Below are 20,271 nucleotides of genomic sequence, written 5' to 3'. Positions count from 1 at the left end.
ATTTCAGCTTCTCTACTGGTACTGGCAACACAGTCTACCCCAGCAGATAGGTATGGCATGATGACATCATGGATACACTTGGTGGACCCAGTGGCGGTCTGGGGCGTTTCGGAAGCCAAATAGAAGTCCAGTAGCAACTTTTTTTCTTAGATACAATGTCCTACCAGACGACATCTATTTTGCAAAGTTTCTTCGATCTCAAGTATCCAGAATGTCCCTAGTTTCCAGAGGTTCACATTCACCCGACTAATTTTCTATCTTTTCAAGTGCAAGCACTGTGTTGCTGAACGCTAAATGTGTAAGGTTTTATCCAGATTCATCTGATTTCGTGGATTGTAGAATAGACGAGATTTCTAAAATTCTCTACGCTTTCTGATCTATTACCGCTATGCGGGGAGTCGGGGACGGCATCTGTACACGTATAAATCACAGGCTTATGGTAAGAGAACGCAACTTCTGACTGGATAGGAAAAATAGCGGAAAGCGGTCATGCTAGCTGCCGAGACATTCCACGGCGGAGAATAAACTCGTCTCAGACGTGCCGCAAAGCCTAGTGAGAAGCCTTTCCCATATCCACAACTACCACTGCTTCTTAATTAAACGGCACGGACCGCTCTTGCTCACGAATTGGCAGTACTGGGCAACGAGACTCGATGGCCATAGCGAATCATTCCACATGAAGGTAGTAACCGCATCTCGAAGACGACCGGTTGCAGCGAGGGACTCTGGCAATCATGCAGGGCTACTGTAGGATGTATTGGTGGCGGTGCAGTGTTTCGAGCCCATTGGGATTAGCGTGCTGGATCTCGCAGTCGACCTGGGATACCAAGGATCTGCATCTTCATCAGCAACCACATACATACCACACACATGTCCACACAGCCTGGTGACTTAGGTATACTGTACTGTGTTGCAACATCATCCTACTTGTACAGATACCCCCACAGCAGGATGGAATCAGTCCGCAGCCCACGTCCACACAAGGCATCCCATATCCCTCCCCCCCTCCACCTTGGACCTCCACATTTGCTGCATCACCTAGATGCATTGCGCCTATTCTCATCCGACTTAAGGTCGTTACTCTGGATGCATGCAATAGTCCATTTGAAAACTGGCTGCGGTAGGCTAAATATGGAGAAGGATCGGTACCACTGTCCAGGTTTGCCTCGCAAACAATCTGGGCGCTGATTACCCGCTGTCGGGTGAGATTTGCCGTCTAACCAACCTTTCCAACAACTTTTCCAGCCGGTCAGGGCCTTCTTGAGAATTCGTCCACGTAACCTAAAAGATCGAAACAACGCATACCGTTACCCTGTTCTGGCTGAGCCGACCCAGTTACGGAACAACTTTGTCGTATATCAAAGCGTAATGTGTGCGTTTATACCGGTCCGACTTGGCCAATGCCCAGTGCCCACTCTTCTCCACCTTGTACCCCGAGTTAATGCAGTAGCGGCGCAAACAGCAGTCCAGGTTGACATCAGCAAAGGGCTTGAAACTACATAGTCAGCCTTATGCAGTGAGCATGCTTCTTCCTCGCTGCCATCGGTAGAGTACAATCTTGAGCTGAAGGATGCTCCCGTCCATTGGTGCTCGCTAACCGCCCTTGACAGCGGATGCTTAACTAAGATGTGGCGCTTAAGGCGTCTTCTGGGCTTATTCCAGTACACGGTCTGGGGCCTGTGAATTAAGCAACAAGAATTTTGCGTACAAACACCATCAGTCACAACATGCGGATTTGCATAATTACTTGACAAGATCTGCCCCAAACATGCGATCGGCATAAGATCACGTTATCGGCTCATATCCCCAATAGTACAGATCCACGCGTATACGCCCCTTGGCTATTCATACGGTATACCCATGTTGCGTATTGTTCATGACTGCATACTGGTCATGACATCTTAACCTCGCACTTCTGCCCTATGCGAGAAACGACCTGCCAAAGTGCAATGTCTCTCCATGTGTGAGACCTTGGCTCTTCTAAGACCTTACATCGTCTAATCCCATTTATGTACTCTGTGGGAGTCGACTCATCGGCCATGCGATCGATAGAGAGTGCAAGCGTGCGAGCGAGCAATAAACAAACCTACCCCTGTACGGATGTTCGATGCTACTTATCGTTCATGTGCTCGCACTCGCAATCGAGTCGCACTTGGTGTTGAGCTATCAGCTCGATTTCTCATGTCCTATCACAAAAGCGAAAGGGTCTTGCTTGACTTGGAACCTTGACAGATACTCGAGTCCTGCTTTCTATACGCCCGTGCCCCGATAAGCTGTAAATTTAAGCGGTCATGTATTCTTCCTAATCCACTATCAAGCTTACCGTACGTGCCTAGTCGTAAATAATCGTAAACATCCATACGCAATGTTTCCGGAGGCTGTCGCACAGTTGACTCGGTACGCGAAGGGATGTTGCATCACCACTTTGCCAGCTATTTGGCCTTACACGTCGAGTATGCGGTGGAGAGGTAACCCTGCATAACGGTGAATTTGAGCTGCGAACGATTGCCCGCCAACACTACCTATCCTTGTTCGATAATGTCATCCCACATATCAAGGCGCTGCTATATGAACACAAATACAACCTGCTCAACCAATTTGCACCCGATATTGAGTCAAGCAGGTACTCCCGTAAGTGCGATGGGAATGATTCTAGGCCTCTGCCTATCTTATCGTCAACCTCGTGTCTACGGCTAGTACCCGTACTTCCAGTCTGCAGCGGATGACGCCTCCAGTCGGGTTAAAGAGAGAAGGAAATGAACCAGGCTAAAGGACTCGACATCCCATCTCTCATAGGATCACAAACCTGTGGCTTGCAGAATACTATTTGTATTTGAAGAAGAATGCAGAAGACCCTGCAGCCAGACCCATGAGATCCAAGCGACAGGATACTTCGGCATCACCGGAGGGTACGCATTATACGCTGTCAATATTACAGCTACGCTCGTGCAAATGCGCACCGAAGGCAGTATGACCAGGCTAGATTATGCACCACGAGATTGAATGCGTCAATTCAACGTGGTTCGGCTGCTCTGCGCGTGGCTTTGGGAGCACAGAGTGATCACCTGCTTCGAAGCCTCGGGGAACCAGGAGGCCCGGGCAGGAGACCGGCGGTGTGGCTTTGAACCCAATTAACGCATTTTGCAATACGTTGTACAAGATCGTGTCTTCTAGAGTACTACGAGGCGACTTGTGCCATGTAAGGCAACAATGTGTCTGAGCATGTACGAACACGAACAGGGTGTTACACAGTGCGACTGAGATGATCGCAAACATACTCTTGAACCCTGACGATAGGTACCGGTAAGGCGGCGATCGGAGCTCTGCGCCATCATCGTGTCAGACTCGACGAATATTTTGTGCTCGAGAGAAATTGAGATGTCTCTCTGAAATTATCATCCGTCGCGACCAACGTTCATCATATGACGAGGAGGATGTTACCCGCGTTGAAATCCAGATTAGGAATGCATCTATCGTCGTTGTTGTCAACTTGTGGCGGGCCTGTGGCCCCTTGCAATGGCTGTGCCACTCCACTGTAGTTACACTGCGTCCTATGGCCTGTACTTCATGAGCCTGTGGTGACGAGATGGAATATATGAGGCCCTTTCAACTTTCGTCCCATGTAATGGGAACGTGATAGGGCTAGCAGGATACGGTCGAGTAACCGGGCCGACTTACACGTGGTCCTCATGGTGGTGTTTATTATATTGCATCATGAGATCGCATATCACGGTAATGTCGCAACAGCAAGTGTTGCAAGGATTGGCGATACGGTAGTCGTCCATCAATTTACATCGAACAGCATGTTGTACCGTATGTCGTCAATGATTTAGCGTACGGCCTCCCTCCCAAGCGAGCTCCTCTGACCGTACCGGTAGTTGCTCTCACGCTCCTCGGAGGGATTAACAGCACGACTAACATTACTGTCGTGCCAATCCAACACAAATGTTACACGCCGTACTGGCCGTAATACGTGACTTTCTCTATTAATCGGATGCAATCGTCATCGATTGGCTATCCGATTCAAACATGCTGCTTTAGTGCAATGATGCACGATCGATCCCGACAATGTCACTAAACCGAGCATCGTCAACCGGGAGGTTTTGGAGCAATTAATTGTTGACTTATTCGACATGAAACTTAAGTAATGGCCAGGGACGGCTCTCGGCTACTCGACATGGAAATCGGTAAGCTTACGTCTGTTTTACCGTTAGAACACAGCGTTGGACGCCTTCTTGCGAGTCAGGACTCAATTGCTCCAACTTTCCAAGACTCTTGGGCATCTCCAAGAAACAGCCTTGCACACAGGCCGGATCTATATGCTATTTAGTTAGTGTCCAACGGCTCGGGGCGATTGCCGCTGAAGCTAAGTGAATTAGCGTGCCACGAAAGTACCGTCAGGAGTCAGGACCCACCCACGAATGGACGCTTCCGATCCCATCGCCTTGTCAGTGTGACACTGTCTGTTTACATATCTCAACCAAAAAAGAGTCCTGCGTGGAATTGCCCGTCTCTTCAAAATCTACTCGCGGCATCGAATGCCTGATGCACGCATTGCAACTGAGTGTAGGCAGAATCAATCAAAAGATCCCTCCATGGTACCTTGTCCAAACATGATCACTGTCCAACTTCACATCAAATCAGCTCTCGAGAGAACATCCTCAAATCCTTCCGCTTTCGCACGTGGGCCCATTGCAAGGGTATTCAGCCATTTGAAGGTAATCACTGGATGTTAGTATGACATCTGAATTACAACTTCTCTTTCACACTTCCTGATTCGTCTGGTGAAAGCGCAATTTCGGCCGCGTCTTACCAAAAGAGTAAGAGTACAAGATCTCAACACAAGCGAGTTCTGCAACCTAATCTTGAAATCGGCCTGTGTTGTGACCAGATCGATCTACCAAAGACTGCTACGCCAAATCCCATGCTATGCTATACCATGCTCCAGTCAATAAGACCGAGTCTTTCGGTTACACGGAGATACAGTCCATGAGAACCTCCAGGATGGCGGATAAATCTTCCCGGTCAATGCAACAGAAGCTCAGCATCAAGATGTGATGATGCATGCGACCCACCTCATGCAAGATCCAAGAGACACCCATCCCCACTTCAAGATCGTGGTCTGGTAAAGGTTCCCGACGAATGGGAGTGCAAATGAACTCGACAACTATCGTAGGCTACTTCTCAGCTTGCAAGTGAATGTCTCGCGTCAATAGTCTGCGGGTGGATGGGTGAACACACTGTAGTTCATTGCAGGGTCCCGGGTACTCCTGGCCCGTCTGCCACATTCCACCATGATCCCAGCGGACTAGACAAGCATCCCCATAGTCAGATTCCAGTGCATTTCAAGGCCGCATATTCGGAAATCAAGATCCTTCTCTCGCTTGGGCATGACCAGACGCCAGCCATGGTTTTGGGTCAAAGTGTTCATGTACAGCGTTCGCATCGGCACTGGACTTGACAGCTTGACTCGTGCACGAGCCCAGGCTTCGGGTATACAAGCCACCTACATGCTGGGGAGCCGTAGTGTGCGTGTGCTGTTTTGGCTCTCACCTGTCGAACGATTGACAGGCTTCGTTGTTGAACGCTTCAGGGCCGACACTGCAGCCAACCTTGTGTGGAGGACACTGTATCTGCTGGTGCATCTACGCAGAGAAGACTGACAAAAATCTACATTCGCATAATTAAGTAGCATTTCCCTACGGCCTATCGTTCTTATTGATATCGTCGTTTGCTTGGTAAGCAGTCTTCAACCGTAATGTCAGAATACAAAACGACTTCGCTTTGAGTTACGATGGTAAGACACATACAGCATTGTAGCGTTACTGAATTATCCGGTCTAATCGCAAAGGACTCTCAATACTTCCTGAAAAATTTTCCCCGATGGGAGTACGTAAGACCAACAGGCGGAACGGGAATGAAGCGAGGTCAGAACTTTCAGTGCGAAAATGTGACTCAAATTTTAACCCAGCCGCCTAGCTTCTCATACTGGATTAATTCGGGTTCAAGAATTTCTTCCATATGGACTTACTAGCAGTATCCCATCTTGGAGCATGTCGATTAGCGGCTGGTTCAGACTGAGACAAAAGAGATGCAATTGATCTCCTCAAACGGTGGTTCCAATCTGCAAGGACCCCAGGATTTCACTTGTAGCATAAGTTGCAGAGACCAACTTTTTCCCGGATTTTACTCATGAAAGCCAAAATCTCTCCCCCCCCCTTAGAAGGGAGCATTCGTGTGAGGATGCTTAGATTGGAACCCTCCACATTCATCATGATGATATTCTCAAGGAACCACGTACCCGCGTAAGACGTAGCTCGTCACAGAGCGAGTACTGTACCGATCATTAGTGTCATCTTGGTCTTTGATACCGTTCATGTACATGATAGAAGATAAGATTAATTGTTGAATTCTATGGGGGGGCTAACGTTGCGGAGTTGTCCAGCTTACCATAGTTTTGCATATATTGGGGCGAAACATCCTCAAAGCTTATTGTAAGAGAGAGAGAAAAACGTCTTCTCGCCCTACTGATAGATATCAACAACCTTAAATTCGTTAGAATGGTGCCACTGCCAAATGATGGTTTGCGCTGAACTGTGGCGGTGAAATACCCCGCTGACATAAGCGTCGATCATTTTCGGAGGTGCGGGGCCGCAGTTGTTCCAGCCGCAACTTCCTCACATCATCGATTATGCTATCAGAAGCATTTCTCAGCAACCTTTGACTGAAGGTCTGTTACGCGGTCCCATAGGATGATCATTCAAAGACAAGAGTAGATGATACGGAGCGGATGCAGTGAGATCTTGGCAACCGCGTCCAACAGACATCACCTACCACCACCAGCCGCTTGAGGGTGCAGCGGGACGCCGGGTAGGTATGATGGATTGCTGCCTTGCCAGTGGCTCAGAGCCCCCGACACACACGCGAGCACCATTTACCCCAGTTCAATCGATACCTGCTGAGGAGAATTAGCGATGTCGCGTTGACAGCTCTTCTTATACGTCGGGAGAAGTGTCGATAGCTTCGGCTTTGGGGGATCCCGGATAAAATAGCACGTCGATACGGTATACAGACAGAAGACGTTCTAGCTTTCCATACGCCAACCCGATTCTCGGATTGACCATCTTCAGCTCAAGCTTCAGATTCGACCATCGGCCGCGAGACAGCTGTCAATACCATGCCTATCCCAAACTCGCCTGCTCATGCCACGCATCAAATGAAGACTAGACACAACTCAACCTGACATGGAAATGCACAGCCTGCCTCTGCCATCTTACCTCAGCTGTCCCAAATCACCGGTGCTTGGTTAATTCCAGAACAGTTTGAGAGGATCTTGCGCCTCCATCTCGAACCAGGAGCCTTGCCTCATCCCAGTCGAGCAATCGGTACATGTTCGCCTTTGTGAGACTCAGAGGGGTCTCCTGGTATCTGGGTAACGCCATGAATGCGGTGGAACCAGTATGTCTGCTCCATGAGGTTGCCACGCTTAGTGAGGCCAGCGAGAGCTGGTGTTATCAGCTTGCAGAATCTTGGCGTGTCAGTAGCTCACGCTGGTCCGAGGACCACTGGCTGCTAGGTGATTGAAACTGCTATAGTTTTTAGCTACGGACTGGACGAGAAATGGTAGATTGCTTTCGACGCATATCTCCTGGATGTAGGCGCAAGGATCCTACTCCCTTGCCTTGGACATCATCACATCCACAAGCGAGAAAGATATCTCAAAGTCCCTAAGGATGCTAAGCGACTTCATCATATCTACATTTTGCTTGCATCAATCTAGTACGAAATATGCAGGGTAACGCTGTAAGTGACAGGAAAGCACACGGGCCATTCCTCAAACTCGGGGAGGGGAGGGGATCCGATCGTATGAAGGCAATTTTGAGACAGGGTCCTCGACACTCAGGTCCCCAGTCTCATTGTCACTCTCATGTGTGATGCATGAGCGTAATATCACAGCTGCAATTCTACGAGCCTAGCATGCGCCATCTGAAAATAGGCATTGTATCTTACTCGGAGGCGCGCCCGGCTACTACACGCCATTGATCCTTGTGCCATGGCTATACTAGCCAGGAGCAGCATTAGCCCGTGCTCCACTATGGCTTTCACGCCAACATGCTGCTGTAGTACATCGTTCCGCAGTACATGGATTGTCACAGATCCGGTAGGAGTGTGCTTGTCATGATGCTATGCACGCCAGGGCCACTGTTATGTGTCCCATGTCCATCACTGCTCACATACATATAGGGGTACCGCCGAGTTCGAAGTTTAGTTCCATCCAGTATTCTTCTTCTCAATCCTTGGGTCAACCAGTTGCATAGACTATACTTGCCGTTTCTCAAACAAAGGCTTCCTCTATACTATACCCTCGCACTCGCTCCCTCTTACGGGTAGTTACAGCTTCATTGCTATCCCGTCGCGTGGCTTCACTGCCCTGCACATTGCCATTCTTTGGTCGCCTTTTGCTGGATCACATATAACCGCGTCATCATGAACCTTCTTATTTTCGGGGACCAGACATCCGACCAGTATGCACTACTTCGAAAGGCGTGCACGCTGAGGAGCAATTCCTCGCTCACGACATTCTTGGATCGAATCAGTGTTGTTATTCGGGAAGAAGTGCAGAAACTTCCACGAACGCAACGAGATCAGATTCCTGACTTTCTGACAACATGGGATCTTGTCGAAGCATACTTTGCTCAAGGTGTGAAGGTGCCTCAGCTGGAAAGCTGTATGGTGACAATTGCTCAATTGGCGCATTTTATTGGGTAGGTTGCATGAAGAACGGTAGGAAACGGCGGCTAACCGTTCAACAGATACTATGGAGAAAACCCCACAGAACTACCAAGTCCCGCAAACACTCGCGTGGTTGGTCTCTGTACTGGTCTGCTTGCAGCCTCAGTGGTCGCATCGGCGCGATCGCTAAGTGAGCTGTTACCGCTTTCGACCGAGGCTGTTCGCATCGCATTCCGGGTTGGCTGCATGACAGGGGCTGCGAGAGACGCGCTCGAGCGAGCACCGAACTCCAAGCAAAGCTGGTCGACCGTGACTGGTGTTTCTGAGGATGTTGCCAAGGACGCTCTCGCATCGTTCCACGAACAACGGCGGATACCACCCGCAGCGCAGGCGTATATTAGCGCCGTTAGCACCATGGCCATAACCATCAGCGGTCCACCATCCACCACCCAACGATTATTTGACGAGGTCGAAGCGTTCAAATCCAACTCCCGACTACCACTTCCTGTCTATGCGCCATATCACGCACCGCAGATCTATGCCCAGGCCGACATCGAGCGCATACTAGACAAAGACGCTATCAGGCATTTGCAGCAGTTTCGTCCTCTTGCCTTGGTGCACTCCGCTACCACAGGCAAATGCATAGTCTCGACCAACACCCTCGAATTAGTCAGGACTGCCTTGGGCGAGATCTTGCTCGAGCAGGTGCGATGGGACAATCTTCTTGGCGAGATTGTGAACCAGGTGACTGCAGCCAGCAGTGCCGAGTGCACGATCACAGCGATTGGCATCACGGCCATTGCGAACAGTATGGCTGCAGCGCTGAAACATGGTGGCCAGAAGTCTGTCACGGTCCGCGACCATAATTCCTGGACTGCGACGACCGACAGGAGCCGTGGCCGTACCCAAAACGACAAGATCGCCATCGTTGGCATGTCTGGTCGCTTCCCTGGTGCTGCCAGTCCCGAACAGCTTTGGGATCTGCTCGCACAAGGCTTGGATGTGCATCGAGAGGTGCCCGCCGATCGGTTTGATGCTCAGGCCCATTGTGATCCCTCCGGCAAGGGCAAGAACAAGAGTCACACTCCCTATGGTTGCTTCATCGAGGAGCCAGGTCTGTTCGATCCCCGCTTCTTCAACATGTCGCCTCGTGAGGCTGCACAGACTGATCCTATGGGTCGTCTTGCCCTCACTACGGCGTACGAAGCTCTTGAAATGTCCGGTTACGTCCCTAATCGTACACCATCTACGAAATTACAGCGTATTGGTACATTCTATGGTCAAACATCTGACGACTGGCGGGAGATCAATGCTGCCGAAAACATCGACACGTACTTCATCACTGGTGGTGTGAGAGCGTTTGCGCCGGGGCGCATCAATTATTATTTCAAGTTCTCCGGCCCATCCTTCAGCATTGATACTGCCTGCTCGTCTTCTCTTGCTGCCATTCAACTTGCCTGTACATCGCTGTGGGCAGGAGATTGCGACACCGCTTGCGCTGGTGGCCTCAATGTCTTGACCAATCCCGATATTTTCTCAGGGCTCAGCAAAGGCCAGTTTCTTTCAAAGACGGGTGGATGTAAGACATATGACAATGACGCCGACGGTTACTGCCGTGGTGACGGATGCGGCTCAGTCGTTCTGAAGCGCTACGAAGACGCCATCGCGGACAAGGACAACATCCTTGGCTGTATCTTGGGTGCCGCAACCAATCACAGCGCTGAGGCAGTCTCCATTACGCACCCCCACGCTGGTGCACAGGAATTCCTCTACAACAGAGTCCTATCCAATGCTGGTGTTGATGCGCACGATATCAGCTATGTGGAGATGCACGGTACAGGCACCCAGGCCGGGGATGGTATTGAGATGACCTCGGTCACCAACGCCTTTGCCCCGCGTCATCGCCAGCGTCGTCCCGATCAGCCACTTCACCTGGGAGCTATCAAAGCCAACATTGGACATGGCGAAGCTGCCTCTGGTATTAACTCTCTCGTCAAAATCCTCATGATGATGAAGAAGAACGCGATCCCTGCCAATGTTGGTATCAAAGGTGTTATGAATAAGACCTTTCCCAAAGACTTGTCAGAACGCAATGTTCATATCGAGACAAAGATGGTCCCATGGCCTCGCAAGGGTGCAGAGAAGCGTAAGCTCTTCTTGAACAACTTCTCCGCAGCCGGTGGGAACACAGCTGTCATATTGGAGGATGGGCCTCTTCGTGAGGAACCCAAGGGTGTCGATCCCCGAAGCATGCACATTGTCACTGTGAGCGCTAGATCTATTGCTTCGCTCAAGAAGAACATCGATAACCTGGTGCAATTTCTTGATGAGAACTCGGATAGCACACTTCCCAGTCTGGCATATACGACGACTGCGCGCCGAATTCAGCACAATTACCGCGTCGCCATCTGTGTGTCGGAGATGTCCAAGGTCAAGGAAGCTCTACAGGCTCAGTTGAAAGACAGCTACAGCCCGCTGCCCATGGTGCCGACAAAAACTGCCTTCACATTTACTGGTCAGGGCTCACAATACACTGGGCTCGGCCAGAAGCTGTATGAGCAATTGGAGACATTCAGGGCCGACATTGATGAGATGGAAAAGCTTGCCCGTATCCACTCACTTCCTTCTATTTTGCCGCTACTTGCAGGTACTGATGTTACTACTCTGTCACCCGTCGTCGTCCAGCTCGGCATGGCCGCCATACAGGTCGCTCTCGCGCGCATGTGGGCCTCTTGGGGCGTCAAGCCATCTGCTGTTATTGGCCACAGCCTTGGCGAATATGCTGCAATTCACGTCGCAGGCGTGATTTCCGCGAGTGACATGATCCTCTTAGTCGGACGTCGTGCTCAACTTCTTGAACAAGAATGCACGGCCAACACCCACGGTATGCTCGCTGTCAAGGGCAGTGTGGAGGCCATCAAGGCCGCTCTTGGAGACAAGATGACTGAGGTCGCCTGCATGAATGGCCCAGAGGAGACTGTCCTGTGCGGTACGACTGCGGTCGTGGAGTCTACCAGCGAGGCTCTTGCTGCGAAGAACTTCAAGGCTACCAAGCTCGCCGTACCGTTCGCATTCCATTCCGCACAGGTTGATCCGATTTTGGAGAAATTCAAAGCTGTCGCAGCTTCTGTCATTTTCAACAAGCCTGAAGTACCGGTCATGTCGCCGCTCACTGGCCAAATCATCCGTGAGGCTGGCATTATCGGTCCTGATTACCTTGCCCGCCATGCGCGTGAGACTGTTGACTTTTGGAGCGCCCTTACCACTGGCCAGGAGGAGAAGTTGTTCGATGCAAAGACTGCTTGGGTTGAGATTGGTGCACACCCAGTTTGCAGCGGAATGGTTAAGTCTAGCCTTGGCGGAGCTCCCGTTACCGCTGGCAGTCTTCGTCGCAATGAAGATCCCTGGAAGACCCTCTCGAATAGCATCGCTACACTCTACCTATCTGGTGTCTATTTCGACTTCAATGAGTACCACAGGGTTTTCAACGACGCACATGAAATGTACACATTGCCGACATATGCTTTCGACAACAAGCGATACTGGCTCGACTACCACAACAACTGGACCCTCACCAAGGGTGAGCTTCACGAAACTGCTCCTGTTGTCTCGACTGTCGAAGTCCCGGTACAGGAGGCGCCCTCCAAGCTTTCCACTACGTCTTGTCACAGAATCATTCGCGAGGAGCTACATGCAAATTCCGGTACTATTGTTGTACAGTCTGACCTGTCGGACCCTAAATTGAAGGCCACGATTACCGGTCATCAAGTCAATGGCACTCCCCTTACACCTTCATCTCTGTACGCTGATCAGGCTATGACTGTTGCCGATTACCTGTATCAGCAATTGCGCCCTGGCATGCCTACTCCAGGTCTCAACGTCTGCTCTATGGAGGTCACCAAGACTCTGATTCCTCAATACCCGCCTCCTGCCGGCGGTCAACACTTGCAAATCGAAGGTACAGCAGACTTGGAACTCGACCAAGTCAGCATCAAGTTCCGCACTGTTACTGCGGATGGATCCAAGGTTCTCGTGGAGCATGCAGTCGGTGTTGTGAAGTATGAGGATGTCAATGCTTGGAAGACGGAGTGGAGTCGCATCCAATACATGGTCCAGGCTCAAATTGATACCCTCAAGCAAAAGCTTGAGACTGGTGCTGCCCACAAAGTACTTCGTGGCATGGCGTACAAGCTCTTCAAGGCACTTGTGTCATACGCGGATAATTACCGCGGTATGGAGGAGGTCATTCTTGATGGCAAGCAGACGGAAGCCACAGCTTCGGTTCAGTTCCAGACCACGGCTGCAGATGGAGAATTCCTCTGTTCTCCATACTGGATCGACAGTCTTGCCCACCTTTCGGGATTCATTGTTAATGCTTCCGATCATCTTGACTCTGAGAACTCGGTTTACATCTCCCACGGATGGGGCTCGATCAAGATTGCGGAAAAACTCTCTAGTGAGAAGAAGTACCGCTCATATGTGCGCATGCAGCCTGCTCCCGGTAATATCAGTGTTGGCGATGTTTACATTATGGACGGCGACCGCATCATTGGTATGGTCATGGGACTCAAATTCCAGAACATTCCTCGCCGCGCGCTCAACATCATGATGCCGCCCTCGGGTAAGGCTTCTACTGGTCCTGTCCCCAAGGCGATTGCGAAGCCGATTCCAGTCAAGGCACAGCCAGCTGTTACTCCCATTAAAGCCGCACCAAGCAAATCCAAGTCTCTATCTAAGAGCGTGGTCGTCAAAGCAGCCAAGGCACCCAAGACCGTCAAGGTGGTAGCCAACACTGGGGTCACTAGCAAGGTGATGAAGATTGTTGCCGAGGAGATCGATGTGGACATGTCCGAGCTCGTCGAAGATGCTGCTTTCGAGAATCTCGGCGTTGATTCTCTCCTCTCGCTTACCATCTCTGCCAGGTTCCGCGAGGAACTCGAGATGGACATTCCGTCCTCCCTCTTTACTGACTGCACCACTGTGGGTGAGTTGAAGAAGCACTTTGCGCAGTATGACGGGGGTGTCTCTGTCGTTGACGATGCGGCATCCGACACTACCGACGAGCCATCTGATGCTTCCACCCCGCACGCTACTACCAGTACCCCAGCCAGCTCTGCTCCGAGTGAGGATGGTAATGACATTGATGTCAAGATTTCTAGCGAAACTGTCTCGGGCGAGGCTAGTATTGCTCGTAAGCTCGTTGCAGAGGAGATGGGTGTCGATGTCTCTGAGATCACTGATGATCTCGACCTCACCGACATTGGCATGGACTCCTTGATGAGCTTGACCATCCTGGGCTCTATGCGAGAGCAGACTGGAAGAGATCTTCCCGCTGATTTCCTCACTGTCAATGTCACTATCAAAGACATCGAGACTGCTCTCGGTATGCGCCCTCAGCCGAAGCAGCAGGTCAAAGTCACGGCAAAGGTGGCACCCAAGGTTCCGTCCAAGTCGCCTCAGCTCGCTGAGGTGAATCGAAAGCTCGCCAAGGCTATTGATGTCTCTCACCTGCCTCCCGCTACTTCGGTATTACTCCAGGGAAACCCCAAGATTGCCACTAAGAAGTTCTTCTTGGTGCCTGACGGCTCTGGCAGCGCTACTTCGTACATCTCCATTCCCAACATCTCACCAGACATGGCTGTGTACGGACTCAACTGCCCGTTTATGAAGTGTCCTGAGAAATGGACCTGTGGGGTTGAAGGTGCCTCTGCTCTCTACGTCAACGAGATCAAGCGCCGTCAGCCCAAGGGTCCTTACATCCTCGGCGGCTGGTCTGCCGGTGGTGTAATGGCCTACGAAGTTGCTCAGCAGATGGTCAATGCCGGTGAGAAGGTCGAGAGCCTCGTTCTCATTGATTCTCCTTGCCCAGTCGCTCTCGATCCCCTCCCTGCCCGCCTCCACATATTCTTCGACCAGATTGGTCTTCTCGGCACGGGTAAACCTGGCGGTACCCCGCCTTGGCTGCTGCCTCACTTTGCGTCCGCAATCCAGAACCTCAAAGATTACGACCCTGTGCCCATGGATCCAAAGGCTGCGCCGCCTGTCCTGGCCATCTGGTGTACAGATGGTGTGTGTCCGAATCCAGACGATCCCCGTCCACCACCAGGGGAGGGCGAGGATCCAGCACCAATGAAATGGCTGCTCAACAACCGAACGGACTTCTCAGACAATGGCTGGGCTCAGCTGTTGCCCAAGGAAAACTTTGAGTACGCCGTTATGGGGGGAAATCACTTCACGATGATGAAGGGTGAGCATGTAAGTTGGGACTTTACTCGTTCTCCACTCGAAACAGAGATACTAACAAATCATTGTAGGGTGCCACACTAGGCAAGCTCATCCAAAAGGGTCTCAAATTGTAGAGGCGGAATCGAACTATATATATTAAATTTGTGTATATGTACCAGATTGCATACATTTTCTTGTTTCAAGAGTTGAGCACTAGAATGTGGGAGTTTGGCTTTTGATCACTGTTTCCTTGGCAGACACGGAGGCTTATTTTCTTTCCTTCCTATGTTTCCTTTTTGTGATCTTGTGTTGGGTTTGGGTTGGCAAGGCGACTCTAGCGGAGCTTGGGGCGTTTGTCATGTTTTTTACACTTTGTCTCTCACTTCCTTTGCTATATTCTTCTGTTTCATTGCGGATACCTATACACACACATACACGACCTCATTCCTTTCTCGGCACTAACGACTACACGTTCTCCCTTTTTTGTCATCTATGTGGCTAGCTGCACCTAGTTTACCTGGATTTACAATACAACCTTTGAACCTAACAATATGTTTTCTCCGAGTGTTGAAACAGTGTTGCCGTATTCGCTGCTTTGAAATGTTGTGTTAGTATTATCTAGACTGTCTTCTGAAATTTGGGTAGTGGCAACTGAAGATGAAACTCTGCCTTTCCCGATGCCGTAACAATTACAATTTCCCCATCTGCGACGATTTTCAGACTCACATAGAACTCCCTCATCCATTGGCACAGCTTCCAAAACCAAGAAGAACAAGAGCCGCAACAGAGGACTCAAATTCTCAGCACAGCCACCACTTCGCCCAGACCCTCCAGGGTTGGGGGCTAGAAATAGAAGCGGCCGGCCTGAAGTCACCTACGAGATGGTAATACATGCCCATTGCATTAGCATAGATGATATCTAGCCTGCGATACTTCATCGGAGAATAGACTGAGGAGTCCCGAGGCGTATCTAGAGTAGATATAGATAGTACAAGCTAAGAAGAGGCAAAGGGACGTTCGAGCAGAGGAACGTGGATACAGCCGCCGCTTGTGCCCTTGGTTGATGCTTTGTCTTAAGACTAGGCATATCTCTCCGAACGAATAAAGGGTAGGTAGTTGAGGCGTATGAATATCCAGTATACATGTAGCTCACGCAGGCGAATGCTACGCTGACATGGGGCACTGGTAGTTCGCATTCAGTGCGAGGTTTTGAGCCCTGGAGTTTCGCGTTCGCTTTGCCTTTGCGCAGCAGCGATGTAGCCGTGCAGCAAAGGGGACGCATGGTCAGCACGCTGGTCTCAGACGTGAGGCTTCTTAACCTATGCATAGATTGTAGCAAAAGCCACTGTTGCACTTGCACTTGCACTTGCACTAGCTTAATCCTTTTCCCCCGTATAAAGAAAAACGTATATGCTGGCTTGGTACAGCATTGGGAAGCCGTGTCCTCCGAACCCTCCGGCGTTCTGTAGCGCTTACCTCCGCGTCCCTCGGTCTCACTGCTACGAGGATTGCCAGCTTGGATGCTTGCATTGCTTAGCGAGTGAGATGGGAGGGGTGCGAGGGGAAGAGAATGCAGTTTTGGAAAGCGATTGCTTTCGAGTCTAGATGCTTCGCTTCCTCCCCGAATTTCTCAAAAAGTCATCAATCGTTGGGAGGTTTTCAGCACCGCAGGACAGACAATGCATGCACATCGATCTTTGATGCAGTAAGGTGTAGAGTACGATGTTAGCTTACATGGGGTAATCCATGGGATATCGAGATCCGCGGGACGGAGATCGATATTCATTCGTCGCAAGGGTGCGCGGATGCGATGTGGTCAAATCATGCGTTTTGATTCCGGTGGCTTGGCTGGGTGAAACACTGCGCCACGAGCAACGCCACAACGTGGTCAAGGGCTGACGGCGCTAGTGTGAATTGAGTCTAGCTGTATTCCACTATCGATAAGCTGCTCTGAGATTCAAGCTCGGAATATCAGAATGCGGGGGAGGCAGTACCACGAATACCCAAAATTGGATCGCGGGCTCACAATGGCAACCGTCGCCAAACCAGAGAGGTATGTTGTTTTGCTGTATACGTTGATTGTTTTGACGCGTCGACCACACGCGTTGTTCGTTCTTCAATCCTTTGAGCCTTGTGCGCAGACCAACGAACTCCCAAAGTCACCATGAAGAGAGCACGCCAATGTATGTTTACCCAATTGCTAACAATGCCAACAGCGCGCCTACAAATGCTCGGGGCATACCCTATGCGCCCTTTGTGGATAGGTATGTGGTTTGCGAAAGACTGTGTGTACCCAGCACCACTCTTGCTGATTCGAAGCTAGAGTCGAGGACTATGTTAGCGACCGCTCTCAAGTCGACGCCACGGTGAATAGTTTCAAGGAGATGATATCGTAAGTTGCTTTATATTCCTACTATTACATACGGCATACCCTCTACCCACTCCAATCCCTCCCCAGCATGCTCTCGAAAACAAACCTAATCCAATCCACCTCCAACATCTCGAAAAACAACATGATCCAATCCACCTCCAACTAACACTCCACAGAAAATACCAATTCATGCAACAAAACACCCAACGCCGCGCCACCGGCCTCCGCACCAAAATCCCCGACATCCTCAAAACCCTCGAAACCGTTCGCTTCCTCGCCCTCCACTCCCCCACCACCTCCACCTCCCCCCCACCCCCCCTCGAAACAACCTTTGAACTAAACGACACACTCTACGCTCGCGCCTCAATCCCCCCCACCTCAGAAGTCTACCTCTGGCTCGGCGCAAACGTCATGCTCGCCTACCCGATCCCCGAGGCAACGGTGCTGCTCGAGGGCAAGCTGCAGACGGCGCGCGAGAGCTTGCGCACTTGTGAGGAGGATTTGGAGTTTTTGCGCGAGCAGATTACGACGTTGGAGGTTGCGTTTGCGCGGGTGTATAATTGGGATGTTGCGATGAGGAGGAAGGAGAGGGAGGAGGGGGAGGGGAAGGGTGGAAGGGAGTAGGGAAGGGTGGGGGGGGGGGGTTGATCTTGACTTCGATTTCTTTGCATCGGCCCCTGTTGAGTCGAATGCGTGATGTTGTCGAGATGAGAAGTAGACTACAGCATGACAAGATCCTCACCGGCTGCTCTAATAGTACATACATTTTCCCGTCATCATGTCCACTCCGACGCCTGTTCTAAGAGTCTCCAAAAAAAAGTAAACTAAACTACAAGAATGCGAGTACGTTAAAATCAACATCTCCTTTTATACTCCCTGCATACAGCCCTTCATACAGCAGCAGAATAAACAGCCGTACATCCCCTCCCACATTCCACCTTTTGTTCCAAATCCACCGTTCGCCCACCAACCTTGACCCTATTCCTCGGTGTAATCTGAAACCTGTGCATTTCCTTTTCTCTCCTCTGCCCCACGCCGCCAGCAGCAGTAGTCACACTAGCCGCGCGCTCATTCTCCGCCGCTTGATCGAGGGGCTGAATGTAGGCGGGCGTAGCCAGATTACTGCGTTTACCGGTGCCAATCTGATAGTATTCGTTGTTGCCCCAGAACAAAATGTCGCGTCCCCAGTTGGTGTCGTTTTCGGTGAGGGAGCGGGATTTGCCGGAGACGGCGACGCTGGCGACGTTGTCGAGAATGGCGGCGGCGTGGGTTGCGCCTACGGAGATGGTGTTGAGGCGGATGGGGATGGCGGTGTGCTTGGCCTCGTCCCATTCGAAGAGGCCGGAAAAGGTGGGGATCTTGGTGGGATCGGGTTGAGCGTGGATCCAGCGGCCTACGCCTAGTTGGCCGGTGAGGCCGAAGCCAAAGGACCAGGTGTCTGCTGTTATGCGGCCGGTGTCGGGCTTTGTGGATTCAGTGGCGAGGTAAGACGTGTTTCCACCGGCGAAGACGTTGGTCACTTTCCCTTGTGCGCCGGTGTAGAAACGCTGTGTGGGAAGGAGTGAAGGTGCGTCGACATAGGGGGCCTCGGCGTTGAAAGGAAAGCCGAGTTGCCCGGAGGTGTTGTCACCGAATGTGAAGGCGCGGCCGGCGGTGTCACAGACGAGGCTGTGGTAGTCGCCAGTTGCGATCTTGCTGATGGGGAAGCCCTTGAGTGTGGTGATTTCGTGAGGGATATCGAATGCGCCGGGAGGTCGGGTTGCCCATGTCAGACCTGGGATCCCGAGTTGGCCTTTGCTGGGGAAGTCTTGGGAGCCGGAAGCAAAGGAGAAAACGCGGCCGGTCGAGGTGAGCATGAGAGCATGCTCGAGGCCAGAGGATATGGCCGTCACCTTCTCGCTCCAGCCTAGATTCTCAGGTGTGCGGATGCGGTACGAGAGGTGATTTGAGCCGCCCCAAAATGGTATCCATGACTTTGATTCGGGTTTTGGGCCCTCATTTTGTTCTGTTTGCGAGACGGGTATCGAGTACACCTGGCCGCTTGAGCTAAGCGCAATGATGCGGTCTTTGGAAATGGCCAGCGACTTCAAATTCTGCCCTCTCAGTGTCTTGGTAGGCTCATTGACGTCTTGTGAGAATGCGAGACCCCACTGGAGTAAATCTCCCTTTTCGTCAATGGCGGCGCCAAAGTTGCGATCCAGCTTGATATCCCGCAGCAGCTTGCCGTCGAACCAGTGTATCCGTCGTGGAGTCTTGATGTACTTTTCATCCGAGTCGGGCGCAACTGCCTTGCCAGCATTGGATCCCCAGGCATAAACACCTGGATTCTCCCAACTTTTGATGACCTGCAAGTGCTGTGAACTGATGATGTTTCTGTTGTCATCGCTCGACGTGGGCTGCCGTCGGGGTGTTTCAAAGGTGAGTTGGACCTCGTCTTTTTCGGGTTCCTCGGCATGGGCTTCGCGTATAATCGTTTCACCGTTGTTGCACCACTGCAGTGCGCTGGCTGTCGCCCAGAGGACCGTGACTGTGGCGACTGATCGGACAAAATGCTGTTGTCGGCGCTGGGCATATGGGTGTGCTGCTGTTCGTACTCGAGGCCGTGATGCCTTGCTGGCAATATTCCTACATGACTGCGGGGTGTGGGGAGCTCGAAGTGCGGCGCGAGAGAGACATTTGGTGGTGAGCATAGTGCGGCGGAGATGGAAGGCGCGAGTGGTAGTGGCGATGTGGGTGATGGTGGTGAGGATGGACAGGCAAGGCAAAAAGATGCAGCCGATGCAATCAGAGGAAGAGCATTTCCAATTTCGGCACCTTTCGCTTGTCACGTTGGATGCTATGGTATGTAGTAGATAGAGTAGAGTAGTCTAGGGATCAAACGACAAGAAAGGTAAAGTGCAGTGCTGATTGGTCATGTAAAGCGTCTCTTCGATTGACAGCAG

The 20,271-nt window shown here is 51.3% G+C and overlaps 6 protein-coding genes across 6 annotated transcripts; 5 read left to right on the top strand and 1 right to left on the bottom strand.

The window, feature by feature from the left end:
- Positions 1-2,146: 2,146 nt before the first annotated feature.
- IAQ61_010533 (uncharacterized protein) lies at positions 2,147-2,974 on the top strand (the record flags this gene model as incomplete). Its single annotated transcript, XM_066098823.1, has 3 exons — positions 2,147-2,260; positions 2,433-2,631; positions 2,820-2,974. Coding segments are annotated over 3 exons (468 nt in total), but the record flags the coding sequence as incomplete, so codon positions are not given.
- A 1,183-nt stretch (positions 2,975-4,157) lies between these two features.
- Positions 4,158-5,058, top strand: IAQ61_010532 (uncharacterized protein; the record flags this gene model as incomplete). Its single annotated transcript, XM_066098822.1, has 4 exons — positions 4,158-4,187; positions 4,331-4,370; positions 4,492-4,731; positions 4,949-5,058. Coding segments are annotated over 4 exons (420 nt in total), but the record flags the coding sequence as incomplete, so codon positions are not given.
- A 332-nt stretch (positions 5,059-5,390) lies between these two features.
- On the top strand, positions 5,391-5,663 carry IAQ61_010531 (uncharacterized protein; the record flags this gene model as incomplete). Its single annotated transcript, XM_066098821.1, has 1 exon — positions 5,391-5,663. The coding sequence occupies one exon, from the start codon at positions 5,391-5,393 to the stop codon at positions 5,661-5,663; it is 273 nt and encodes a 90-aa protein (XP_065951366.1).
- Positions 5,664-8,258: 2,595 nt separating this feature from the next.
- On the top strand, positions 8,259-15,552 carry PKS1 (polyketide synthase). The gene is made up of 3 exons (XM_003841871.2): positions 8,259-8,765; positions 8,814-14,988; positions 15,048-15,552. The coding sequence occupies exons 1-3, from the start codon at positions 8,488-8,490 to the stop codon at positions 15,090-15,092; spliced, it is 6,498 nt and encodes a 2,165-aa protein (XP_003841919.1). The 5' UTR covers positions 8,259-8,487; the 3' UTR covers positions 15,093-15,552.
- Positions 15,553-16,863: 1,311 nt separating this feature from the next.
- Positions 16,864-17,953, top strand: PRF1 (peptide chain release factor 1; the record flags this gene model as incomplete). The annotated part of the gene is made up of 4 exons (XM_066098820.1): positions 16,864-17,011; positions 17,175-17,222; positions 17,282-17,350; positions 17,506-17,953. Exons 1-4 carry the CDS (start codon positions 16,935-16,937, stop codon positions 17,951-17,953), a joined length of 642 nt encoding a protein of 213 aa, XP_065951365.1. The 5' UTR covers positions 16,864-16,934.
- A 266-nt stretch (positions 17,954-18,219) lies between these two features.
- IAQ61_010528 (uncharacterized protein) lies at positions 18,220-20,019 on the bottom strand (the record flags this gene model as incomplete). The annotated part of the gene is made up of 1 exon (XM_003841869.2): positions 18,220-20,019. The coding sequence occupies one exon, from the start codon at positions 20,017-20,019 to the stop codon at positions 18,220-18,222; it is 1,800 nt and encodes a 599-aa protein (XP_003841917.2).
- Positions 20,020-20,271: the final 252 nt, after the last annotated feature.

Source organism: Plenodomus lingam (genome assembly GCF_022343315.1).
Source record: "Plenodomus lingam strain CAN1 chromosome Unknown contig_8, whole genome shotgun sequence".
NCBI classification, from domain to species: Eukaryota; Fungi; Ascomycota; class Dothideomycetes; order Pleosporales; family Leptosphaeriaceae; genus Plenodomus; species Plenodomus lingam.
The sequence above is the reverse complement of the archived record's forward strand: the minus strand, read 5'-3'. Positions and strand labels throughout refer to the sequence as shown.

Coding starts and splice junctions, on each gene's coding strand:
- PKS1 (XM_003841871.2), top strand. CDS start 8,488: ATGAACCTTCTTATTTTCGGGGACCAGACATCCGACCAGTATGCACTA. Junction 8,766..8,813: donor CAATTGGCGCATTTTATTGG/GTAGGTTGCATG, acceptor ACCGTTCAACAG/ATACTATGGAGAAAACCCCA. Junction 14,989..15,047: donor CGATGATGAAGGGTGAGCAT/GTAAGTTGGGAC, acceptor AAATCATTGTAG/GGTGCCACACTAGGCAAGCT.